The 27,707-nt window shown below is 46.5% G+C and overlaps 1 protein-coding gene across 3 annotated transcripts; it reads right to left on the reverse strand.

The window, feature by feature from the left end:
* Positions 1-4,933: 4,933 nt before the first annotated feature.
* LOC123062736 (uncharacterized) lies at positions 4,934-24,133 on the reverse strand. Of its 3 annotated transcripts, none has more exons than XM_044486375.1 (12): positions 23,789-24,133; positions 23,471-23,711; positions 14,788-14,935; positions 14,527-14,631; positions 14,237-14,394; positions 13,695-13,857; positions 8,922-9,058; positions 7,788-8,475; positions 7,415-7,527; positions 6,472-6,727; positions 6,040-6,365; positions 4,934-5,532 (listed from the first exon to the last, which is right to left on the reverse strand). In XM_044486375.1, the coding sequence occupies exons 1-11, from the start codon at positions 23,922-23,924 to the stop codon at positions 6,045-6,047; spliced, it is 2,466 nt and encodes an 821-aa protein (XP_044342310.1). In that variant the 5' UTR covers positions 23,925-24,133; the 3' UTR covers positions 4,934-5,532; positions 6,040-6,044. The 3 variants fall into 3 exon arrangements, with proteins under 3 accessions (XP_044342310.1, XP_044342309.1, XP_044342308.1); XM_044486374.1 differs by having other exon boundaries at positions 4,934-5,539; XM_044486373.1 differs by lacking the exon at positions 4,934-5,532 and having other exon boundaries at positions 5,850-6,365.
* Positions 24,134-27,707: the final 3,574 nt, after the last annotated feature.

A 27,707-nucleotide genomic window follows, 5' to 3' on the forward strand; every position in this document is an offset into this window, starting at 1 on the left:
ATTCAACTAATGATGTGACCTCGTTAATCAAATAACAACACTTTGTTCATGGTCAGGAAACATAACCATCTTTGATTAACGAGCTAGTCAAGTAGAGGCATACTAGTGACACTAAGTTTGTCTATGTATTCACACATGTATTATGTTTCCGGTTAATACAATTCTAGCATGAATAATAAACATTTATCATGATATAAGGAAATAAATAATAACTTTATTATTGCCTCTAGGGCATATTTCCTTCAATTGATATAGGTGATGGTACTATTCCTAGGCCGACTTTTATTAATGGGAATATGACAGCCGATTACAAGGTAAAAGTGATCGAGTTACTTAAACAATATGTTGATTGCTTCGCCTGGGAGTATCATGAAATGCCGGGTCTTAGCCGAGAGCTAGTAGAGCATCGGTTGCCTATTAAATATGGATTTAGGCCTCACAAACAGCCACCTAGAAAGTTTAATCCTAGTATGTATGATGGGATTAAAGAAGAAATAGGAAGATTATTGAAAGCTGGTTTCATAAGGCCATATAGGTATGCTGAATGGATTTCTAACATTGTCCCGGTTGAGAAGAAAAATACTGGTAAGTTGAGAATATGTATTGACTTCAGAGATTTAAATAGGGCTACACCTAAAAATGAATATCCTATGCCTATAGCCGACATGTTAATTAATGATGCTTCAGGACATAGAGTTATTAGTTTCTTAGATGGTAATGCTGGTTACAATCAAATTTTTATGGCCGAAGAGGATACTTCTAAAACGGCCTTTAGGTGTCCCGGTTTTGTTGTTTATTCGAATAGGTTGTTATGACGTTTGGTTTGAAGAATGCCGACGCGACTTATCAAAGAGCTATGAATCTAATCTTTCATGATTTACTTGGTGTAGTAGTAGAAATATATATTGATGATATAGTTGTCAAATCGGATGGTGTGGATCATCATTTAGCCGATTTACGCTTAGCCTTTGAAAGAATGTGTCGATACGGTTTAAAGATGAACCCACTCAAATGTGCTTTTGGTGTGTCGGCTGGTAAGTTTCTAGGATTTATAGTACATGAGAGAGGCATTGAGATAGATCCTAGTAAAATAGAAGCTATTAAGAAAATAGAGGCGCCGCAATGTAAAAGGGACATGCAAATTTTTTTGGCAAAGTTAATTATTTGAGAAGGTTCATATCTAACTTGTCTGGGAAGGTTAGTGCATTTACACCGATACTTCGGTTGAAGAAGGAAAATGAATTTACTTGGGGGGCAGAGCAACAACATGCATTTGATGAGATCAAAAAAATATTTGTCTACGCCTCCTGTGTTGAGGGCACCTAAAGCCGGAACACCGTTTCGGATGTATGTTGCTGCGGAAGATAATGTTATTGGTGCTGTCCTAACACAAGAAATTGATGAAAAGGAGTATGTGATCACATATTTGAGCCGACGTGTATTGGAAGCAGAACAAAGGTATGTGTTTATTGAGAAGTTATGTTTATCCTTATATCATGCTTGCACAAGATTGAGACACTATTTGCTATCTAGTACTTGTGAAATAGCGTGCTAGACCGATGTTATCAAATATATGCTACAAAAACGAATTTTGAGTGGCAGAATCGGTAAGTGGGCTTATGCATTGATAGAATATGATTTGGCTTATAAATCTTTAAAATCCATGAAAGGCCAAATTGTAGCTAACTTTATTGTTGATCATCGGGTTAGTGATGAAAATGATATAGAGCTCGGCTATATTGAGATATGTCCATGGGAGTTATATTTTGATGGTTCGGCTTGTAGAGAAGGACAAGGTGTTGGTATTGTTTTAGTCTCGCCAAGGGGTGCTGTTTTTGAAACATCAGTACGCTTAGAATATTTGTGTACCAATAACCAGGCCGGGTATGAAGCTCTTTTGTTGGGTTTGCAAATTTTAGAATCCATGGGTGTGAGGAGTGTATGAGTTTTTGGTGATTCACTATTAGTTGTACAGCAAATTCGTGGGAATTATCAATGCTTTGATGGGTCGCTAAATAACTATTTGGAGAAGTGTTTGGAAATCATAGCAGCTCTGGATGATTTTGCCATTAGCCATATATCTAGAGAAGAGAATGTTAAAGCTAATGATCTAGCACAGCAAGCATCAGGTTATCAAGTTAGTAGAGGAAAATTATATGTCCTGGGACAGTCGGTGTTACAGTGTGCTGAAATTTCTATGGCTGGACCTGATGATTGGAGAAGACCCATAATTAGATATTTAGAAGATCCTAGCCAATCAGTAGATAGAAAGGTTCGACGCCAAGCATTGAAGTATACATTATTAGATGGTGAATTATATCGTCGAACACCAGAGGGATTGCTTTTAAAATGCCTAGGCCCAGACCAATCGAAAGTTGCTATGGGTGAAGTAAATGAGGGTATCTGTGGTACACATCAGTCGGCTCATAAGATGAAGTGGTTACTAAGAAGAGCTGGGTTTTATTGGTCGACTATGTTAGAAGATAGTTTTAGATACTATAAAGGATGTGATTCGTGCCAAAAATTTGGGGATATACAGTTAGCACATGCTTCTATGTTGCATCCTATAATTAAGCCATGGCCGTTTCGTGGATGGGGTTTGGATTTTATCGGCCAAATACACCCTAAGTCATCCAAAGGTCACCGTTTTGTTTTGGTTGCTACTGATTATTTTACAAAGTAGACAGAGGCTGTTCCTCTTAAAAATATGACTCATAAGGAGGTGATTAAATTTATTTTAGAGCATATTGTTTATCGATTCGGCATACCACAAACTTTAACCACAGATCAAGGTTCATCTTTTATATCGCATCAAGTTCGCGAATTTGCCGAATCACTTAAGATCAAGCTCTTGAATTCATCACCATATTATGCTCAGACCAATGGTCAGGCCGAGTCCAGTAACAAGATTTTGATTAAGCTTATCAAAAAGAAAATAGAGGAACATCCAAAAAAGTGGCATGAGGTGTTGCATGAAGCATTATGGGCTCACCGGATATCTCAACATGGTGCTACGAAAGTGACACCATTTGAATTAGTATATGGGCAAGAGGTCGTTTTACCTATTGAGGTAAATCTGGACGCACTTAGGTTGGCCAAACAAAATGATTTGTCGGCCGTAGATTATCATAACCTCATGATGGATAGAATAGATGAAGTGTCAGATGAGAGGATGAAAGCTTTAAGAAAAATTGAGAGGGATAAATTGAGAGTAGCCAAGGCTTATAATAAGAAAGTAAAAGAAAAATCGTTTCAGGTTGGGGACTTGGTTTGGAAAACGATTTTGCTTGTTGGGTCCAAGGATAATAAATTTGGAAAGTGGTCACCAAATTGGGAAGGACCATATAAAATTTTAGAAGTCGTCCCTGAAAATTCCTATTTAGTGCAAGGTTTGCAAGGAGAAAAATTGCCCAGAGCTCTTAATGGGAAGTACTTGAAAAAGTATTATCCAAGCGTTTGGCAAGATGCCTAAATGATAGTATTATGCGGCCGATGCTTGGTTATCATCGCCCTGAGAAAATATAATACACATGGCCGATGCATGATTACCATCGTCCTGAGGAAAATGAATTCAAATGGCCGATGCTAGTCATCGCCCAAAGTCAGAGCTAAATGATTAACCTGTTGATTAATGATTATGATGCAAGGTACAGATGATTTTTGGTAAGCAAGCTTTACCAAAAAACAGGGGGGCATGTGTTGATAGTCAAATTTGGCAGATTAAAAATATGGATTATGATGCTAATGTGCTAAGCTGAAGATTGTTTTTTAACTGAAGATATACACACGCTGATGGAGTTGGGGATGTAAGAGTACAGGAAGTTGAAGATTTAGACTCCAGTTTTGTTCATGTACAACCACCATCAGGTATAAGATGAAGACGGGGCTACGGTTGAGATATGCTTGATTATTTTGGAGCACATAGAGGAGCGGACGTCGCTTGTTATACTATTTTTATTATCAAGGAAACCAGGTTCCTGTTTAGATTTTGAATGTATAGATAAGGACCAAATCTTATAAAACAGAGTTGTAACCAGATCGGTCTCCTGATTGATCAAAGGATCAAAGTCCAGATCGCCCTATATATAGGTAGGGTCGGAGACCGGTAGAGGGACACCCAACATCGACAAAAACATATCTACTTTATTTCCACGCATAGCTTTTCTTTTCGTTCGTTTTTCCCCATCGACTCCTTTGTTCTTGCCTGCAAGTTTAGAGATCGCCGTGGCAGTAAGCCAACCCTACGCCGCTGCACCCGGAAAACAGGACCTAGACGCCGCTTAGGTTCCGTTTGCCGTTGATCCGTTGAAGATTCGTCCAGAAGAATTAAGTTTTCTTTGAGATCAGCAAGAAGGCCGTTCTGTTCCTCATACAGCAAAAGACAGCAAAAGAAAAGACCGGCTAAATTGTTGATCACTTCAGGAATTGAGTGTGTTGCTCTGCAGACGATTTTTGCCATCAACACTGTCCAAGCCATTCCGGTAGCCATCGGCCAACTTCCTTGTTCGAGTGTACGGACAATGGCGGATAGACTGCCTGGCTACCCCTCTTTTCCGACAGTTCAGACCAGAATAGCCGGGAGTGAGGGCACGTCCAGAAACGATGGGCCAAAGTTTCCTCTCTTCCCCATGCCGTGTGGAAAATACCTGGTTTGATTCTCCTAGTACAGTATATATGCAGCTCCGCACCCACCGCTAGGCCGTTGCGTATTATTCTCTAGGAGGAATGCACTTCAACTTTGTTGGGAACATGAGTGCCCCATAGAGCGAGCCAGCTCCTATGCGAGTTAACATTTAACGAGGATTTCGGCCGTCCGGTCCTCGCCCTTTTCATGCTCATAAGGAGATGACATGCTGAACGGACTGTAAACACGCCATCCTTAGTATAATTCCAAGCCAAATAGTCATCAACGCCATTACCGCCAACAGGGATCTGTTTAATGTCGCTAGCATCATCTTCTGGGGAAAGCAGGTCGAACACCCGAGTCGAGTGGTGCCGTGCATATAAACTTGACCCAGTGGTCGAAGACTTCCCCCTTAACAAATCACGCCCATACAAAATGCTTCTGAATGTGTATGAACCACCTGCCTTGCAGGAGGCATTCAATATTGATCCTTCTTTGAAGTATCTTGCTTGTACTCCCTCCGTTCCAAAATAGATGACCCAACTTTCTATTAAAGTTAGTACAAAGTTGAGTCATCTATGACCCAACTTTCTATTAAAGTTAGTACAAAGTTGAGTCATCTATTTTGGAACGGAGGGAGTAGAACTCTTGCACAAAGTGAATCAGGGACCTGCAGAATACGCCAAGCTTGCTTTGCAGGGAGTGCTTGGTTGAAAGCTTCATAGTTTCTAAATCCCATGCCATCTTCCCTTTTGGCTGTGCACATTTTATCCCAGCCTACACAGTGCACCTTTTTTTTCACCATCAGCTGAACCCTTTCATTTTGATATGTGGAGTATTGCGATTTGTGTTCACTTCTCATAGATATCCCGATTTAGCACAGGTCGATGTTCTATACGGCGGTTACTCTGTTCCCTGCCCATCATTGAGATAACCATGGGGCAAATCAGTGCATCAAACCCCTAGTAAAGTGCAAAGAATAATCTAATCCCCCTTCAAACAGTATATAGAAGAAATTTTCATGCAATCTTGCCGCTAGCTGAAATTTCATGCAACAATAGTCTTAGTTTTGATTGTTGTGACCCACCTTTGTTTTACAAAATAGAAACCAAAAAGTATTTAGACAAAACCCTACACGGTCCTCGCAAAAAAAACTACACGGTACTCACCAGAACTGCCTTCTCTTATGTTTCCTCATGTTCTATGTGTACGAACTCCTAGCCTCTCGAGGAAATATGAAATTCTTATCCAAACCATCTTCTAGCAAGCCCAAACTAAAGAGATGATATTACAAGAGCACAAAATAAATCCGTGCATTCGGTGTGAGCTATACCTAATTGGACATCCCAACAGTTATGTACATTCTACAACTGTACAAAAAAACTGTACATTACAACACAACTCCCCACACTTACAGGTATCATGAAGGGCGGATTCCATTCACATAGATGTCACTCCGTTGGTCTTGCACGTCTTTCGATTCAGTCTGCCTGGAAGCTTTTGCAGGGAGCGCCTTGTTGCTGTTATCGTCGCCCTCGTATGGCAGCACGATCACAGGGGCAGCGTGTATCGACTCCCACCGTTCCTTCACAAAGCTTATGAACGCCGCCACCATTTCTCTCCGGAACTCTAGCTCCCTTGTGAAGAGATCAAGGGTAGAGACGGCAAGAATGTATCTGAAAGGAACCACGAGAAGAACGGCAGAGGATGCTAGAAGAATGAGAGCAACCTGAGTTGTAACCTGTCAAGCAGATCATGGACACTTATATTAACATACCTGCGAGCTGGTTTTTACTTGCCTTTTGGTCAATATTACTTGAGCACTAATAAAACTTATTCGAGCGTACCTCAGGTTGGCCTGCTAAAAAGATTGTGCGCATCTTCAGAAGAGAGACATTGAGGTGCTGCAGAGAATTTTCGACCGAGGCCATTGCCTCTTTGAGAGCTACGATCTTCTGGATTGTGTTGGAAGGTGGTTGATCCCTTATTGTCACTTTGCCGAAAGATCTACCCAGCCGGCCTTGTTCTCTCAGCCCTTTCAGGGCAAGCATGGAAAGGGCCATAGCCATCAAGGTAAACGGAAATATATAAAAGAGCATGTTCCTACAAATCATAATAAAAGCCTCGGATGTTACAACAATGCCTATGTGTGCATAGTTATATAATATTGGATGTCAACGATCCATATAGTTTGGAAAATAAATAACAAACAGGCAAAGGAACCAGAAAATGGTACGGCATGACTCGTGAGCATGCCATGCTAATTCTTTGGACTAGATTTTGAACCATATAAATCTAAATATCCAATTGCCTGAATTCTAGTTCCACCTGCAGTGGTGTACTTCGAAAATTGTCTATAGGACAATGTGCCAACTAGCACAAAATTCTTCTTTAAAGATATTGAAAGGACCATCTATTACCTTCTACTCCCTCTGTTCCTAAATATATGACCTTTTGGTAGTTATTTAGGAACGGAGGGAGTAGAACCCATTATGCAAAGATGATATGCAACTTTGTCACGGTATCATCCTATAGTATGCCAATACGGTAAGCTGGTAAAATATTTTGCAATTCACCTTACTGTATAAAAGTGCTTTGGTGTGCATTCTTTTGCATCCCTATCTCCTAGGACTACAATTTAAACCAGCTCTGACAACAAAATGTAAAATGTGATCACTGCTTGACTAAGGAAAATCATCTCCTACCGCAGACCTCTCCTGACCTCTTCCAAAGGCACACACAAAATCCTCAGTAACTCAAAATTCAACTCATTAGAGCAAACTGGCTTACCTGAAAATAACGGTATAAACTAACAGTAGAAAACAAATGGTTGAACGGGGATTCTCCCAGCGTTGAAGTTTCTTGAATTTTTGAGCCATTATTGCGAAGGGAAGTACAAGTTCCTGACCCAGAAAATAAGAGAGGTGTTACAATAATTTACCATGATAATAAACATATACTGAGACATGGATTTGCTGGTCAGGATGCAGAGAGCTTGCTTTCTCAATGAAAATTAACACGCTATCTGTCCACTATATTTGAGGAAAGAAGGAATCCGATTTTGAAAATAAGCATAGAATTGGACCTACGTACTAGGCAATCACATATAACATATCTACTAGATATATCATAGTAAGTAGCTTGACTGGAGAAACCATTTTACCTTGAAGAGGTCAATATTGCTTGGAATACCTTCAACCGTAGCAGCAACAATCGTAGCATGTGTCTTGTCAACTACTTTGCTCTTCTCTTTACAGATAACCATCGCCTTCTCTACAAGATTTTTATCAGCTACAACTAAGGATTTACTTAATATTACACCATGCTTGACTGAAGAGCCTCTCCAAAAACTGACTGAATGGCTTGATGCCCAGCTTGGAGACGTCATCCACTTGCCTAAGTACACACTACCGTCTATGTCGAAAACCTGTGAGCGACCACTAGATGAGCCTTCTGAATGTTTATGCCTTTGAAGTGATCTTTCATTTGCCACTTTCGAGTTTGTAATCAGTGACCCACCCCAGAACCTCACTGCTAGGGTCTGAAGAACAACATCACCAAAAGGTGCACCTGATAGGTAGGAGAACTGTACTAACTTAGCTGGGTCCTCGTGTAATCTACGTATGAATTGCAGAGACTGAAGCCTTGCAATACTGTTTGTTGCACTACTAACAGCTCTTTTCTTGCCTCTGTGGGCACCATATACATGATGAATGGTTGGATCATCATCGCTTGGTCCATATTCACGAATGAACTTATAAACAGAAATAATTTCATTGATGAATGCAAGCCATACATCTCGTCTCATCTCTCCACCAAAATCAACAAACTCTAATGTCCACTCATTTGACCTGTAAACAATTAATGAGTTAGCATGAGATCACTGTAGCTGTGTTTTATGACTAAGATCAAATAGCACGGACGATATGCTTCTATGTCTACAGTACAAGTGTGCAGCCATAAAGCCATATATGATAGATGCAAGTGAAGTGCTTAAGATGCTAACAAATAATGCATTGAGTCATGGAAACTAGTAATAGGACCTCCCGAGTAATGTGGTGCTTCTCATTAACGAATTACATGTAACATGTTTGCCATACACACTTTACAACTTATGAACACTAGGAATGGTCAGGCAGGTTAAATAGCTAATATTATGTACTGTTGTTATGCTTGCACCCAAACAACCTGGCAGTAATCAACGACCTGGGTGTTCTCCTATCAAATTGCAGATAGCAGTGAAAAAACATGTGCACACAGGAAATGGACATCCTAGGGAGTTATTGGTCATACTTACACTGAACCAGATGAAACAGATACAGCAGAGTCAAATAACCTGGACCCAAATGGTCCAACCTTTGCTTTTTCAATCTTTGAATTATGATCTGTAAGGTCAAGCCTCAATGGTTTCTTCATACCTGCCAGTCCAATGGCCTGCCAATATCAATGCAAAAGTGAAGTCGTCAGGCCAAAGGTCAATCATAGTTTGTGAAGTTTCAAAATGGCATTCAGTAGATTTGTTACGCAGGACAAAGAAACATGAATGCCATGACTGAAAAAACTTTGCCTTTCTTCTTCTTCTTATATATGAATTATATTCTCTGTGTGTGTGTGTTGGGGGGGGGGGGGAGGGGAGGGGGGGGGGGGGGGGGGGGGGACTCCGCCTATGTCGTCTCAACATAGCCGGTCCCAAGCCCGGGTAAAGGAGGACAGTTGTGATAGGCTTGGCGAGCCAACGTAAAAACTCAACCACTCTTATGGAGATGAAACCCAAAAGATTTTCGTTGGGGCGTAACCCTCTCAGCGACGCACCACATCGGAACCCAGGTGTGGTGTCAAATGGGCAAGGGCCGGGCCGTCACCCCCTTGGTGGCGCGCCGTATCTTGATCTGGATACGGTGGCAAGTGAGCGAGGATAGGGTCGTCGCATCCTTAGTGGCGCGCTACATCGGCGCCCGGATGTAGTGGAAAATGAGCAAGGGTCTTCGCATTTGACTGGACGAGTGCGAAGGGTAAGGAAGCTAGCCGAGCCTAGGAGAATTCGCTTAGGTAGCTGGAACGTAGGGTCTCTGACAGGGAAGCTTCTGCAGCTAGTTGATGCAGTGGTGAGGAGGGGTGTTGATATCCTTTGCGTCCAAGAAACCAAATGGAGGGGACAGAAGGCGAAGGAGGTGGAGGATACTGGCGTCAAGCTGTGGTACACGGGGATGACTGCAAACAGAAATGGCGTAGGCATCTTGAATTCTTGATCAACAAGAGCCTCAAGTATGGAGTGGTAGACGTCAAGAGACGTGAGGACCGGATTATCCTGGTCAAGCTGGTATTTGGGGACTTAGTTCTCAATGTTATCAGCGTATGCCCCGCAAGTAGGCCACAGTGAGAACACCAAGAGGGAGTTCTGGGAAGGCCTGGAAGACATTGTTAGGAGTGTACCGATTGGCGAGAAGCTCTTCATAGGAGGAGACCTCAATGGCCACGTGGGTACATAACATAGGTTTTGAAGCGATGCATATGGGGGCTTTGGCTATGGCATCAGGAATCAAGGAGGAGAAGATGTCTTAAGCTTTGCTCTAGCCTACGACACTAGCCAGATTGATTTCATCCTCTCGAGAAGAGAAGATAGGCATGCATGCCTAGATTGTAAGGTGATACCTAGAGAGAGTGTAATACCTCAGCATAAGCTGGTGGTTGCTGACTTCCGCTTTCAGATTCGTGTCCAGCGGGATAAGCGTGCCAAAGTCGCTAGAACGAAGTGGTGGAAGGTCAAGGGGGAGGTAGCTCAAGCGTTCAAGGAGGGTCATTAAGGAGGGACCTTGGGAGGAAGGAGGGGATGCAAACAATGTGTGGATGAAGATCATAAGGTGGCCTCGGAGGAGTTTGGAGTGTCCACGGGAGAGAGAAGCGAGGATAAGGATATCTAGTGGTGGAATGATGATGTCCAGAAGGCGATTAAAGAGAAGAAAGATTGTTTCAGACGCCTACACCTAGATAGAAGTGCAGAAAACATAAAGTATAAGATGGCGAAGAAGGCCGCAAAGCAAGCTGTCAGTGAAGCAAGGGGCCGGGCGTATGAGGACCTCTACCAACGGTTAGGCACGAAGGAAGGCGAAAGGGACATCTATAAGATGGCCAAGATCCAAGAGAGGAAGACGAGGGATATTGGCCAAGTCAAATGCATCAAGGACGGAGCAGACCAACTCCTTGTGAAGGACGAGGAGATTAAGCATAGATGGCGGGAGTACTTCAACAAATTGTTCAATGGGGAGAATGAGAGTTCTACCATTGAATTGGACAACTCCTTTGATGAGACCAGCACACGTTTTGTGCGGTGAATCCAGGAGTCTGAGGTCAAGGAGGCTTTAAAAAGGATGAAAGGAGGCAAGGCGATGAGCCCTGATTGTATCCCCATTGGGGTGTGGAAAGGCCTCGGGGACATAGCGATAGTATGGCTAACCAAGCTTTTCAACCTCATTTTTCGGGCAAACAAGATACAAGAAGAATGGAGACGGAGTATATTAGTACCAATCTTCAAGAACAAGGGGGACGTTCAATTGCACTAATTACCGTGGAATTAAGCTGATGAGCCATACAATGAAGCTATGGGAGAGAGTCATTGAGCTCCGCTTAAGAATGACAAGCGTGACCAAAATCAGTTTGGTTTCATGCCTGGGAGGTCGACCATGGAAAGCCATTTTCTTGGTACGACAACTTATGGAGAGATACAGGGAGCAAAAGAAGGACTTGCATAGTGTTCATTGACCTGGAGAAGGCCTATGATAACATACCGCAGAATGCCATGTGGTGGGCCTTGTAGAAACACAAAGTCCCAGCAAAGTACATTACCCTCATCAAGGACATGTACGGTAATGTTGTGACAAGTGTTCGAACAAGTGATGTCGACACTGATGACTTCCCGATTAAGATAGGACTGCATCAGGGGTCAGCTTTGAGCCCTTGCTTTTTGCCTTGGTGATGGATGAGGTCACAAGGGATATAAAAGGAGATATCCCATGGTGTATGCTCTTTGCGGATGATGTGGTGCTAGTTGACGATAGTCGAACGGGGGTAAATAGGAAGTTAAGAGTTATGGAGACAAACCTTGGAATTGGAAGGGTTTAGGCTTAGTAGAACTAAAACCGAGTACATGATGTGCGGTTTCAGTACTACTAGGTGTGAGGAGGAGGTTAGCCTTGATGGGCAGGTGGTGCCTCAAAAGGACACCTTTCAATATTTGGGATCAATGCTCCAGGAGGATGGGGGTATTGATAAAGATGTAAACCATCGAATCAAAGCCTAATGGATGAAGTGGCGCCATACTCGAATGCACCGATACGGATACGGGTATCAGTATCGGGCCAATACGGATACGTAAATTCGTCATTTCAAAAAAGTGCCAATACGGATACGTTGTAGCTACTCAAAGCAATCTGGGGTGATGAGAATAAGAGATCTTCAGAGATCAGAGAAGAAAGAAGAGATGAGCTTGGCTGGGCAGGAGAAATGAAGAGAATTGTACATACATGGCGACTGCGTGAGAGGGGACGTTGGTGAGGAGGAGGATGGCTGCTGCATGAGAGGGGACGTTGGTGATGAGGAGCAGCTTGTCACCGGCTAGCTGCCACCGCCGCTGGCCCTGGGACCTGGGTGAGCTGCCGCTGGCGACACAGCCGCCGCCTGGTGTGAGCACGGGAGGGAGGAAAGACGCTGTGAGGGAAAGGATGGGGGGCATCCAGGCACTAGGGTTGTTGGTTGCCTCTTAACTGGGCTGAGTGGGCTCTTACCTGGGCTGGCAAAGTATCCAAAACGTACTGGCAAAGTATCATTCGAGTATTGCAATTGTTTTAAATCATTTATTCTCGGATACTCCAGGGATACGTATCGGAGGAGTATCGGTATCGGATACGGTATCCGATACTGATACGCTGGTCGGCTGAAGTATCCGTGCATTCGAGGGCGCCAAGCTTCTGGCATTCTCTGTGACAAGAGAGTGCCACAAAAGCTGAAAGGCAAGTTCTACAGGACGGCAGTTTGACCCGCAATGTTGTATGGCACTGAGTGTTGGCCGACTAAAAGGCGACATGTTCAACAGTTAGGTGTGGCGGAGATGCGTATGTTGGGATGGATGTGTGGCCACACAAGGAAGGATCGAGTCCGGAATGATGATATACTCCCTCCGTTCCTAAATATTTGTCTTTCTAGAGATTTCAAATGGTCACCACATACGGATGTATATAGACATATTTTAGAGTGTAGATTCACTCATTTTGCTCCGTATGTAGTCACCATTTGAAACCTCTGAAAAGACAAATATTTAGAAACGGAGGGAGTACAAGATAAGAGTTGGGGTAGCACCAATTGAAGAGAAGCTTCTCCAACATCGTCTGAGATGGTTTGGGCATATTCAGCGCAGGCCTCCAGGAGCTCCAGTGCATAGCGGACGGCTAAAGCGTGCGGATAATGTCAAGAGAGGTCGGGGTAGACCGAATTTGACATGGGAGGAGTCCGTTAAGAGAGACCTAAAGGATTGGAGTATCACTAAAGAACTAGCTATGGACAGGGTTGCGTGGAAGCTTGCTATCCATGTGCCAGAGCCATGAGTTGGTCACGAGATCTTATGGGTTTGACCTCTAGCCTACCCAAACTTTTTGGGGACTACAGGCTTTGTTCTTGTTGTTGTTGTTGTGTGTGTGTGTGGGAGGGGGGGGGGGTTGAAATTCTACTTATGAACAATTTATTTATGTTCATGGATATGAACAATGCAGGGGCCTTTCAGCAGGTGAGATCATTTTGTTTATGATCGCTTGGTCTGTCATACTGCTGTCTTCTAAAACTTGTCTAATATATATACATGCAGCTATCCTGCATGGTCTCACTTTAGAAAAAAGCTCGAAGTTCAAACATTACTGCAGAAATACTAACAAATAGCATGCCCTACTATTTTTTATAATATAACCTTTAAATCATGAAAATGCTTGCCATGTATTAGGATAGCAACAATAAGTATGTATGTCTTCAGATATAGTTTTCTTTCTCCAAACAAGTACCGAACATTTTGAGTAGGAATCCATACCTCAAAATAGAGTGCCTTGTTGGTCAAGGTTAAGTGTCCGGGCCATGCAGTATTCTGCTCCCATTTTAGAACAGGCCTCTTTCTACTAGAGCCTATGCACAGAACTTGCTCATCAGACAGAAAATTATCTCCAATCTTATGTGTTTGCCTCCCATGATGAACCCTTGTACAATGCACATTGTAACACATATTAATTAACACAGAGCATCCAAATATTTAATGCATACTCAGCATGACCATATGACAGAGATATGAAATCGTGAACTATATTAGCAGTTCAAATTGGCGAACAAAAGCTCATGATATGGGCCCATGTCTTACAAAATTTAAGCAAGACTGATATTTCTAGAATACTAGTCATCAACGCCTACCAATCATGCGGTTGAACAAATATCTGTAGTATAGATCAAATGAAAGAGGTATAGCACACTAGAAGCCTAAAGTAACGTTAAAAATACACTTCCTGCAACTTGAGACTTAAGCAGAGATATATACTCAGTTCAAATCTGCTACATGTTTGTTGTCCACAGAGGCAGTCTTACTTCAAAAGTTCACCAAGGTATGTTGTCCAAAGATCCAATGACAGTCCCTTTTCAGCGCCAACAAGGGCCCTAAAGAGATGATGAGCTGTTGAAGCATCAGCAACACCTGCCACAGCAGGAGCAATTCGGACAAAGGCATCTTCTTCAACAAGTCTTCCCTACCATATCAAAAATATCAAACTCAGAAAACTTGCCACGGTGGTGCATGAAATAAAATCGTATCCGGTTAAAAAATAGGGGTCCCGTTCACAACGAAACAATTTTGAGAATACAGTAGAATCAAAACTCACCAGTATAGAGTAGTTATCTAATGAAGAGTGTGGATCATTGTCTTCATCGTATGGATCATTCCATGCAAGCATAGTCACAAAGATAAGCCTTTGAAATGCAAGCTCCTGCAGACATTTAAAGTAGAAGTATTAGCCAAAGTAGAACTAGCTAAACAAAACAAATGCAGCAAGCCTGCAGTAATGTTTTGTGCTCCTGCCAAACAAGTGGAGCATTATTTTACACTTCAATACACATTGATGCTGAATTAGCAACTAATTTACCCTCAGACTTGGATGAAAATCCGAGTTATCTCTTGACAAGTACCGGAAGCAGCAATATTCAACTAGACTTCGAGCATCATTGTGGACATGTTCATGAGCAAGCGCTTTGAAGATCCTCTGCACCTGCCTCCCAGTCAACCCATTCAACCTAACAAAAAGCCTCATGAGAAGCGTGAATGTAAACTGAGATAGCAAATTACCAGGACATCCAGGAACTCCTGTAAACTCCTCACTTTTGTCGTACACTATTTAAAATGGCTCAACTGAACTTTCAAACTATTTATGTCCATTTCTCATTAGCTAATCAGTATCCTACATGAAACACGAGACCACTATCCAGAAACAACACCTGAACCCAAGTTTTATCTCTAAATTGCATCTCTATGATGGAAGTTGCGCTAGCATAAAAGCCAAGGAGAAGATAATCCATGCTCCCAGTACAGGTTCAATAAGAAAATATTGCAGGTGTCTATCGCAATCTACCAACTGATTCTAGCCCAGCATAACACTAGAGAGTACCTACCGAGTTAGACCACACCGATTTCAAGGGATCCAGTAACTTTCAAACTGCTAGAAACTTTTAAGGATACTAAAGACCTAACAGGCATAGCCCACCTGTCCAGGTATAACGATGAATGTCCCCGACTCCCTGTTATGAAGTTGCACTGGTCCCTGTTCACAGTTGTGTGGCTGCCATGTGGGCTATGCTTGTCAGTTCAGTTGTGTGACACTAGAATATTGCTTCGAAGCTACACCAAGCGAACAGCCCCACATGTTGGTTAGGTGGATAGTGTTAGGAAATATGCAACTTGTATTCCCATGAGGCCATAGGCAGATATATATACATGTACAGGTGTGGAACATATGCAGGAAACCCCTTATACAACGGGATAAACACAAAGGGGTACATGACTTATATTATAACTCTAACACCCCCCCTCAAACTCATGGTGGATGAACAACACTGAGTTTGGAGAGATAAAAGCCATGTTGTGCTCTAGTCTGGGCCTTCGTCAGGAAATCCGCCAACTGTAAGTCGGAAGGCACATACTGAAGAGCAATAACCTGATCCTGCACACCAGCGCGCACATAGAAAGCATCAACACCAATATGCTTGGTGAGCTCATGCTTCACAGGATCGCGCGCAATGCTAATAGCACCTGTACTGTCAGATAAGAGCAGAGTCGGTGTAGTGACAGAAACACCAAAATCCTGAAGTAACCACCGTAACCAAGTCACCTCTGCCGTCAAAAGAGCCATGGCTCGCAACTCAGCCTCAGCACTCGAACGGGAAACTGCAATCTGTTTCTTCGTCTTCCAGGCAATGAGAGAACCGCCAAGAAAAACACAGTAAGCAGAAAGTGAACGGCGATCGGAAGGATCACTAGCCCACGTAGCATCCGAATAGGCCTGAAGCTGTAAAGAACTGGAGCTAGGAAAGAATAGACGGTGAGAGATCGTGCCCCGAAGATATCGGAGAACACGAAGGAGATGACTATAGTGAACCGATGTGGGAGCAGAGACAAACTGACTCAGAATATGAACCGGATAAGAGATGTCCGGACGAGTGACAGCTAGATAGACAAGACTGCCAACGAGATGACGATAACGCGTCGGGTCAGGGAGAGGATCACCATCAGTAGCACGGAGGTGAACATTGAGCTCCATAGGAGTCTCAACAATGCGCTCGTCAGTAAGAGCAGCACGAGCAAGAAGATCCTGGATATACTTTTCCTGGGATATAAAAAAGCCATCAGAGGTAGAAGAGACTTCAATCCCAAGAAAGTAGCGAAGAGGTCCAAGATCAGACATAAGAAACTGCTCACTAAGACGGCCTTTACAAAGGCAATATACTCGGGGTCATCCCCAGTGATGATCATGTCATCAACATAGAGAAGAAGAGTCCGACCACGAGGAGAAAGGTGAATAAACAATGCTGGATCATGAGCACTTGCTGAAAAACCAGCAGCAGTGACCACAGAGGCAAAACGCTCAAACCAGGCGCGGGGGGCTTGCTTAAGGCCATAGAGAGAGCGACGAAGACGACATACCATGCCATCAGGAACAGAATACCCAGGTGGTGGCTGCATGTACACCTCCTCACGCAGCTCACCATTAAGAAAGGCATTCTTAACATCAAGCTGAGATATAGACCAGTGGCGTGCAGAGGCAACGGCAAGAAGTGTACGAACAGTGGTCATATGGGCCACAGGAGCAAAAGTCTCGTCATAATCACGACCATGCTCCTGCTGAAAACCACGAGCCACAAGACGAGCTTTGTGACGCTCAAGAGAACCATCGGAGCGAGTCTTAACCTTGTAGACCCACTTACAAGTGATGGGACGGACTCCGGGAGGAAGAGAAACAAGATCCCAGGTACCAGTGCGTTCAAGAGCAGCAATCTCCTCTGCCATCGCAAACTGCCATTCAGGATGAACAACAGCCTGACGATAAGAAGTCGGCTCAAGAACAGCAGCACCAGCGGTGGGAAATCCAAAGCGATCAACAGGCGGACGAGGACGAGAACGCAAGCCATAAGTAGGCTGAGAGGAAGATGACGACTCATCCAATGAGGCATCCACAGGTCGTGAACGACGAGTGTAATGCTGAGGAAAAGATGGAACAATAGAAGGAGGAATCGCCAAGGTAGAATCGGGGGGTGGCGACGAAGAAGTCACCGGAGATGAAGGTGTAGAATCCGGTGACATGCTAGGCGAGGAGACCGGAGAAGATGGTGGCTGCAAATCGACTAGAGGTGGAGAAGCAGAGGGAGTGGAACGAATAGGCACAGGCGCGACGGGGGTGATAGGTGAGTCAGGAAAAGTGAGGAAAGAGATATCCTCCACTGAAAAAATCGAGGAAGATGGGCGTGGGTAGAAGGGACGAGACTCATCAAAAGTCACGTCTCGAGAGATACGCATCCGACGACCGATAGGATCCCAACAACGATAGCCCTTATGCTCATCACTGTAGCCTAAGAAGACACACTCAACAGACTGAGCGGTCAGTTTGGTGCGTTCGCGAGGGGCAAGAAGAACATAGCAAACACAACCAAACAAGCGAAGCATCGAATAATCGGGAGAACGATCAAAAAGACGCTCGAAAGGAACACCACCCTGTAGAGCAGCGGAAGGCTGTATATTGATAAGATAGGTGGAGGTGGAGACGGCCTCAGCCCAAAAATGAGGCGGGAGAGAGGCAGCAATCATCAATGCACGAGCCGTCTCAAGAAGATGTCGATGCTTTCGCTCAGCCACACCATTCTGAGCATGAGCACCAGGACAAGAGAATTGAGAGAGAGTTCCTTGCTCAGCAAGAACACCACGCAACATCTTAGAGATATACTCGCCAGCGGAGTCAGCACGAAAAACACGAATGGGTGAAGAGAACTGAGTATGAACCATGGCAGCAAAACGCTTATAAATAGACAACACCTCACTACGAGAAGTCATGAAATAAAGCCATGTGTAACGAGAGAAATCATCTATGAAAATAATATAGTATTTATGACCACCTTTCGAAGCGAAAGGAGCCGGACCCCATACATCAGAATGGACTAAATCGAAAGGACGCTTAGACACTGACTCACTATGTGAATATGGTAACTGAATCTGCTTGCCAAGACGACAACCCTGACACTCTAAAGAGACATCTCCTGAGACAGACCCCAGAAGACCTCGACGAACTAAAGACGACAACCGAGAACCACACAGATGACCAAGTCGATGATGCCACTGCTTGAAGGAACCAGTAACGGAGGCGACTGAAGCGGAGGAACTGGCGATGGTGGTGGCAGCGGAAGGAACATGAAGCCAGTCCAACTCCCAAAGACCCTGAGAATCACGGCGGCGAGGGCCAGCCCCAACCAGAGTGTGCGTGCGACGGTCCTGGACAGAACAAGAGTCAACGTCAAGGATGACGCGACAACCAGAATCAGTAAGTTGACCAGCAGAAAACAGATTCATGGTAAGTCGAGGAACATGAGCAACATCAGGAACAGAATAAGGAGTGGTAAGATTGCCTCTACTAGCAACAGAAAGTGGAGTACCATCAGCAGTGAAGACATGAACAGGAGAATCCAGCGATCGAAGAGAGGACAAAGTGGAAGAATGAGAAGACATATGAAAAGAAGCTCCAGAGTCCAGAACCCATGGGGATGTACCTGACTGTGTAGAGGGCGGTTGCTCAGTGCGGGAAGCATCAGTCACAGAACCAGCAGTACCCGTCGAGGAAGAACCTGAAGCCGCGAGCAGACGCTTAAGTCTCAGAATATCCTGCTCAGTCAAAGCAATGGCTGAAGCTGTCGAGGTAGATGACGAAGTCCCTGAAGATGATGATCGCGCCTTGCGCAGGTGTTTCCTCTTCGTGTAGCACTGGGACTCAATATGACCATCATTGTTGCAGTAATCGCAATGTGGACGGGGGCGACCTGAGCCTCCAGAAGGAGTGGGCAAGAGCGGCGGAGCACTCGAGCGAGAAGGGGTCGGTGCAGCAGGTGGCGTGGAAGAAGACCGAGTAGCGAGCACAGAGGGAACCTCGAGCAAACCAGCACCACGTAAGCGAGTCTCCTCAGCATGAATCTCAGAAAGCGCCTCCATGAGAGAAATACGGCCACGAGCAAACAACTGAGCACGCCGGGGCTCAAACTCCTTACGGAGCCGAGACAGGAACTCGTAGACGCGATGAAACTCCAAATTGGCCTGGACAGCCTGGCAACAGGGGCAAGTACGACAACCAGCACTGCGGAGAGAATCAAGCTGGCGCCAGATAGCAGAACTCTGTGCATAGAAGTCATCAACAGTAGAGTCACCCTGCTGAAGAGCATGCTCCTGACGGACCACAGAAAGGTATAAGGCATCACCAGAGGGCTGATAGCGTTGACGAAGACGGGTCCACATCTCAAAGACAGTAGGAAGACCCAGAAACTCAGAAGCAAACTGAGGCAGAACACTAGCAATGAGAACAGCTGCAGCACGAGCATCATCATCAAGCCACTGGGTGTAAACAGACAGAGCACCATGATACGTCTGAAGAGCCTCCTCATAAGCCAAAACCCTCTCATCATAAGCACGATCAGCAGCCTCATCAGCAAGCTTAGCCGCATCCTTGGCGGCCTGATTAGCATCCGTAGGAAGAACCGGTGGAGTCGGCGGAGTAGGGGCCACCGGAGGAACTGGACGTGGCGGACAGCAGACCTCGCCAGAAAGAACACCCCAGAGACGGATGCCACGCATGTGAATGCGCATGAAGCCAGTGAACTCGGTGTAGTTAGTACCATCAAAGATCACCGGACAGCGAGGGACAGCAACATAGCCCGATGCAGCAGACATTTTTTTTCAACAGGAGGCAACCAGCGGAGGGTCCGGACTAGAACCGCAGCAGCAGTCCGGGGCGAGAGGTCGAGGCCCGATCTGGAGGGTGAGCGGCTCGTGCGGGCAGAACCCCGATCGTGAACTGGAAACGAGCAGTAGCAGCAGCCTGGATCGTGAACAAGCAGCAGCAGCAGGGACGCTCGTGCGGCTCTCCTTGGTGGTGAATTGGAAACGAGCAGCAGCAGCAGCCTGAATCGTGAACAAGCAGCAGCAGGGACGCTCGGATGGGATTGACCAGCGGACGAGCCAGCCGGATCGAGCAGAGGCCTGGCGGACGAACTCGAGGGCAGAGGCAGCCGGCCTGGGCGCTCGATGAGGAGGGGGGCAGGGGCACGAGAGAGAGCAGCGCCGGAGCAGGGTGAGCCTGCGGTTGGTGAAGACGCCGGACAGCAGCGCCGCTCGGAGAAGGACGACCGCTCGGAGAAGAGATTGGATCGAGAGCACGAGTTGCGCGTGCGTAAAAAAAACCTAAGGCTCTAATACCATGTTAGGAAATATGCAACTTGTATTCCCATGAGGCCATAGGCATATATATACATGTACAGGTGTGGAACATATGCAGGAAACCCCTTATACAACGGGATAAACACAAAGGGGTACATGACTTATATTATAACTCTAACAGATAGGTCCCCTTCCATGTGTCAGGATCCTAGCGTTCACAGAAACACTCCATGCAGGCGAACGCAAAATAGCATTTTACATCTGTAAGGAAGTAGGAGTCTAGTTGGCAAATAATTAGCACAGTATGAATTAGCATGTCAACACAGGAAACATTGTAAAGTATTACCAAAAGGTAAAAGAAACTCATAGCCAGAGATACACGTGCATGCGGCCATCAGAATTTGGTAATCATTTGCCCCCCCCCCCCACTCCTCCAAAAAAAACCACCACAATGAGGACAAAACGGTCTCATGGACTTCATTGCTACTCTCTCCGGATTCCAGCTCTAGCGTTTACACCCATACATTCTCTTCTTTGTCACGTTTTCTCATCTGAAACAAGAAGGAAAGTGCAACACCTAGAACCAATTAACTTTTCACACCAATGTTTTACTTCTTTTTTATGCTCTAGTGACTTGGTGAGCTCACACCCACCTTCTCCACTAGTAAATGAAATATAAGACAACACCTTTCTCATCCATCCAAAACATTCCTCCTCCTCCCTCTCCAAGCACGTTTACGATGCCCAAGCGCGGAAAGAGATACGGTACAGGCGATGAACCCATGGTAGATGATGGAGGTGGTGGTGACTGCAATGACACGAACAAGAAGGGGTCCATCGCCAACAAACTGACGCTGCAATCCATGATCTATATCTCATGAATGGTGACGAGGATGAGGCTGAGTCTCAACTAACTTAAGTGGATGGGAGCAGGTGTAGTGGGTCGTCCAAGCAGACTGTTCGCCAGTGTGCTGGAGCTGGGGGCATTGACATCTCACCTCATCAACAACAGAAGCTGTGGCCAAAGGACCGGTCAGGCATGTGGTGGAAGCAGTGCAGCAGCCCTGGCTACCCAGAGGCCAAATTCTGCAGCCATTTCCGGATGGGTTGGGACACTTTTGACATGATATGTGATGCACTGGGCTCCGCCATCGTCAAGGAGGATACCTCGCTCCGCCCCTCCATCCCTGTGCGCCAACGTGTTGTCGTCTGCATCTGGCGCCTCGCCACCGGTGAGCCCCTCTGCATCATCTCTCGCCGCTTTGGTATTGGCCTTTCTACATGCCACAAGATCGTCCTTGAGGTCTGCACCGCCATCCGCCAAAGGCTCATGCCCCGCCTTCTTCGGCGGCCTGACCAGGCCGCCATCTTCAAGGGCAGCTTTAAGGCCATCTCCAGCATGCCAGACGTCGTTTGTGTCATCTATACAACCCACATCCCAATCATCGAACCGCAAATGTGGGCCAGCAAGTACTACAACCCTTGGGCCAGCAAGTACTACAACCCTAGTCACGCAAAGCGCAACAAGAAGCCCTCCTACTCCACCACCCTCCAGGGGGTCGTCGACCATAATGGCATTTTCAGTGATGTATGCATCGGTTGGCCTGGAAGCATGAATGATGATGAGGTCCTCAGCAATTCACTTCTGCAGCAGCATGGCTGCAATGGCATGATGATTGGCTCATGGGTGGTCGGCGGCTCTAGCTACCCACTGATGGACTGGATTCTCGTCCCATACACACACCAAAACCTGACAAGGGAACAACAAGCGTTCAACAAGAAGGTCGCGAAGCTACGGCACGTGTCCATGGATGCCTTTGCATGACTGAAGGAACGATGGACGTGCCTGCAAAAGCACGCACATATGAAGATCTCGGATCTCCCTACCATGATCGGCGCATGTTGTGTGCTGCACAATATATGTCAGGTGAAAGGGGAAGAGATGGGCCCAGAGCTACAGTGTGACATCATTGACGACGAGACAGTGCCAAAGAACCTTGTGCATTCTGAGAGCGCCAGCAAGGCGAGAGACAAGATCACTCACAACCTCTTCCATAGTGGGCTGGGCGACACCAAGTTTTGATCCACATTCTCAATTTGTCATCATAGTCATCACTGACCATTAGTTTGATCAATTTACCGATCCTTCCTTTCTTATTTAATTTGGTTGATTTGCATTGGAATCAATCCATTAAGGATCCCCAATTTATTGTTACTTGCTCACAGACCTGGGAGAGGAATTTGATGGGGTAGCTGAGATTCCCAAGACATCATATGCAAAATTAAACAAGGGAAGCAAACGTCTTCCAGTTATTCTCTCTACTGGTTTGGTTAGTTACTTAGTTTACATCGATTTGGTCAGAGAAATTTCTGCTTCCTATGCTATGTGTGTTTCATCCCATTGTACTCCAGAAAATTCGCGTTCCTTATTTGCTGCAGCAATGCAAGACCAAACTTGGTTAAAGGGTTTCTATTTTGTAATATTGAATTTATCCACTGAAAGCCTGCTTGGAACACAGCAACTTCATGGGAATTAGAAGACAAAAAAAACCCAAGTCCCAGAGAAGGCTTAATATTCTTGCAACATCTACACAACAATTCCAGATGGTTCTACCCACTACCTAAGATGATCCTATCTATTATAGCACATGGTTCAGAGTAATCCTGATATCGATATCACCAAGCGAGCGTCCTGTCAACTGAGTCCAAGAGAAACGCAGTTTGTGGCTTTAATCGTTTATTAACATTATGATAGTCAAGAGACGAACTGGTAGTCATTTTCTTAACTGAATGAATCTGGACATTTATTCTACATCTACGACAGATTAACAAGAAGGGCAGAGCAAGTGCAAGGTCGCTTGACACACCTAGCAAACTGCTCGATGGCGACAATGGCGTCCACGGAGAGCCAGCCGCGGCCGACCCGCCGCTCCAGGGTGATCTCCGGCACCGCGACGAGCGGCTCCTCCTCCGCCTCCTCCTTCCGCTGCTTCTTCCTCCCATCGGCCTCCTCCTTGCGCTTCCCCCGCTCCCGCGCCGCCTGCGTGACGTCCACCACCGCGCCCCGCGCCCGGGAGAGCCACGAACGCACCCGCTCCTGCACCGCATCTGCGAAACAGCAAGCCCGCAGCGATCAGAGGGAGCACGGGGCACGACCTATCGGGGGCCTCGGGGAGGGCGCTCACCGGTGTCGACGTCGGGGAGCTTCCACTGGGAGCGGACGGCGAGGGCAGGCGGGGGCGCGCGGCGGCGGCGGCGGCCGGGGAGGCGGGAGCGAGGGAGCGGCAGGAAGCGAGGGGGCTGGAGCTGGAGCTGGAGCATGGCGGCGGTGGTGGTGGGGTCAGTGGGCTAGTGGCGGGGAGCGGGGCGTCGTGGACCCTCCGTGGATTCCATTGGAGAGGGCCGTGTCTGGGTTGTTTACGTTTTCTCTTCGATGCAGGCGGCACCAGTTGGGGGGGAGTAGTGGAGCGGAGCGGAGCGCGACGAAGACGACGCTTCTAGCAGGAGAGAGACCGGGAAGAAATGGCCGGCCGTGTGGTGCGTGGGCCCCACCCACGAGGTGGGAACTGGGCAGACGGCCGGCCGCCTGCTGGGTGGGGTTTGGTTCCGGCGACAATGGCCCTGTTTGAATACTCTATCTCGGTTAGATCGGTTACAGAGGTTAGAGTTAACCCTGAACTAACTTTAACCAAAGTAGTTTTTGGATCCCTTTAAAAAAAATGATGTTTGGATGGCTGGGTTAGATGGAGCACGGATACGGCGAGGCGCCTTCATGGAAGGTGCGAGAGGAAGGGAGGAAGAGGACGAGAAGATTTGAGGAAGTGAAGAGGGATCTGCTACGGGAAGAGCGAGAGAAAAATGTGTTTTTTAGTCGTCCCGAGAAGAACTAACCCAAATAAACACCTCTTGAGTGGGTTAGTTTTTTTTGGGTGGGTTAGATGCATCTAACCCAAACTAACCCTCCTGTTTGGATACTTTTGGGTTAGTTAAGTCCAAACTAACCCAAACTAACTCTAACCCATGGATCCAAACAGGGCCAATGGGTTATCCGCAACGCTGACTCAGACTAGTCATAGTGAGAGTAACTTAGCTAGTAACATAACACATCCCGAGACAAGTTTACTTATGTGGCACCTAGTTAATGAGGAGAGAGGTGTTTGGAGTAACATATTATGTTATCATCACATAGCGCTTCCCAAGAAATGTTGAGGCTATAAGCTAATAAATACAATCATATATGATACTACTTCTATGACACTTTGCACTATGTAAGTAGTAACATAGACTAGTGTCATATGTATGACACTAGTCTAAGTTACTCCCCACTATGACCAGCCTCAGTGAGAGCAACCCTAGCACACCCCACAAAACACGCAAACCCGTAAAATTTCGACGAGTATACAGGCTCGGCTTATTTTTCCAGAACAGAGTCCGTATACTCGCCCGGCCCGTAAAATTTTTTGCCGCGCCCGCAAACCGCACGCCCCGACCGCTATAACTGCGGTTCCGCGACTCGTTTGCGGGTCAAAACCCTATCCCTCGCCGCCGCCGAGCCACGCGATTCCCCTTCCCCCTCTCCACATTTCTCGCCGCCGGCGACCACCCGCCCCGCCTCCAGCCGTCATGTGGGGCCGAATGTGAAGCTCCGGACGCGGCTCCGGCAGCAGATTCGGCGGCGGAAGGGACCCGGAGCGCGAGCGGCGCGTCCAGTCCGGCGGCGCGAGGAAGCGCGGGGCCCGAAAGTGGACCAATCGCGGCATGTCGCCGCCGGCGAGCTTCCAGCGGACCGAGACGGCGGAGTACGACCGCTTGCACGCGTCCTTCTCCTCCGCGAGGTCCTCGTACGCCGGGAGCTCCTCCTCCTCTGGCGCGAGCCTTCTTCCCGTGAAGAGGGAGTGGTCGGAGGACGAGGAGGAGCCGGACGTGTTCGCCTTCGTCCCCATGAAGGAGGAGCCCAAGGAGCCCGCTCCGCTCGCCCGCCGCGAAGTCATCAGGACGGAAGACTACGTCGCGACGTCGACGCCATTGCGGCCACCATCGCCGAGCGGAGCATGCGCGAGGAGGTGGAGCGTCGGCGCCACACCGAGGAGCTCGAAGACCTCTAGTGGCGGCAGGCGGTCGCCGCCAAGGAGAAGGCCGAGGAGTGGCGCCGCATCTGCGCGGAGCAGGCGGTGAAGTACGTCGACCTATCCACATCCGGTGAGGAGGATTGAGCGTCCGACTCCTCCACGGCGTCGTCCATTTGCCGCGACCTCGTCACCGTCAAATTCGACCCCTCTAGTACTAGTTTAACGTAGTATGTAGTATAACTATGCTTGTAGTTTGTTAATCATGTGATGAACTATGTTTGTGCAATTTCTCCCATGAAATTGTTTTTTTTAATTATGCAGGTTTAGATACGATTTCTGTTCGGCCGCGCTAGTTTTCGACCCGCAAACGCGATCTTCGTAGAACCGCAAATGCGTTTTGCAGGTCAAATTTTTAGGTCTGCTAGAGTTGCTCTGACTCTGATGCTAGCGTGCCGCTCCAGCCGCTCGCAACTCCAAAGCTTGCCCCATTTCTTCCTGTTTGGATCCATACTGATAAAAAGCACAGCTCAACGCGTCGACCTAAAAAAACTGATGTTAGTATTGCTATTTGCTTGTACCTATGTTTCAGCCCAAATTAAGACTGAATTTGCGTCCTCGTGGACACGCAGTGGACACCCGGCGTCCTCTCATGGCCCGCCTATTGGTGGCACACAGGCCATTCTCCCCCGCCTGTTACAATCACCCCGGCCTCTTTGCTCTCATCGTCGCTGCCTAGCTTTTGACCTCTTCACCACCGCCCCAGTCCCCGCCGCGGCACCCACTGACTGCCTCACCGCCATCGCAACCACAGGCGTCCACTCTGTCGGGCATTGTGTTCGCTTCTTGCTGCCAATGGAGCAGTACAAGGCCCGCCTACCCAGGGTTGCCGGCAGCCCCAGGCATACTACCGCTACCTTCACCATCATCGCCAAAGGACGCGGGGTTCGACAACCCTGCTGCCTGAACATGGCAAGGACAAGACCCTTCACCAACCATGACTCGTCCATGCTCGCCTTTGTCCCCACCCACAAGGTGTTCGGTTGTTTGCCCGGACGAGTCGTCCGCTGCTGTCTACAGAGATACAAAGTCATCACTCCGAAGGATCATAGCAGATAGCTCGGATGAGTTTTTTTACAATAACATCATATGTTCATCATCTTCTGATGATGATGATGATGTTGTGGTTGCTACTTTCATCGTCAGTGGGCACATTTCGTGGTAGGGACCATTGTGTAGGGGATTGATCCCGAGCCATGCTTCTGGGTTGACTCGTAACAGAGAAAACAGTCATGTCCTACTCTACAACGATTACTTCGATCTCATAGAACCACTATTCTCTGCCAAGCTTTTCTGGCGATGCTTCCGAATGGCGAGATCATTGTTCAACCGTATTCATGAGGGAGTGATGAGGTATGATGATTACTTCAACTGCAAGTATAATGCCCTTGGAAAGGTTGGCTTCTCCTCTTACTAGAAATCTACTGCGGTCATTCAAATGCTTGCAAATGGAGTTCCTAATGATCTTGTTGATCAGTACGCACACATGAGTGAGTCCACATGCGTTGAGTCATTGTACATGTCTGCAAAGCTGCGGATAGAGTGTTTCTCCTAAGTACTTGAGAGACCAAATGTTGTAGATACAGCCGCTTGTTAGCGCTCAATGAATCGAGTGGCTTTCCCGGAATGCTTGGAGGCATAGATTGTATGCACTCAAAGTGGAAGGACTATCTATTTGCTTGGCAGAGCGGTATAAGGGACATATTAAATCTTGATGGTCATACTTGAAGTTGTTGCATCACAAGATCTCTGAATTTGGTGTTCTTTTTCGGCATGGCATGTTATCACAATGACATCAATTTGTTACATCTCCAAGCTTGGATGCTTACTACTAATTATTCCTCTCATGTCGTTGTCTCACCTTGATCTTAAAAGCTTCATTCGCACTTAACAAACCTCATGAGATAGGTTAGTATGCATAAAAATAAATCACCCAATAATGTATTGTCAAGACAAGTTGCATAATTATATTCAGATA

The sequence above is a fragment of the Triticum aestivum genome, chromosome 3A (genome assembly GCF_018294505.1).
Source record: "Triticum aestivum cultivar Chinese Spring chromosome 3A, IWGSC CS RefSeq v2.1, whole genome shotgun sequence".
Lineage (NCBI taxonomy): Eukaryota > Viridiplantae > Streptophyta > Magnoliopsida > Poales > Poaceae > Triticum > Triticum aestivum.

What these genes read in the sequence shown, in the direction of transcription:
- LOC123062736 (XM_044486375.1), bottom strand. Translation starts at nt 23,924, where the DNA reads ATGCTCCAGCTCCAGCTCCAGCCCCCTCGCTTCCTGCCGCTCCCTCGC. An exon ending in ATTTTCATCCAAGTCTGAGG is followed by an intron (nt 14,632 to 14,787) that starts GTAAATTAGTTG and finishes AAATGTCTGCAG; the next exon opens with GAGCTTGCATTTCAAAGGCT. An exon ending in GTTTATACCGTTATTTTCAG is followed by an intron (nt 6,728 to 7,414) that starts GTAAGCCAGTTT and finishes TATGATTTGTAG; the next exon opens with GAACATGCTCTTTTATATAT.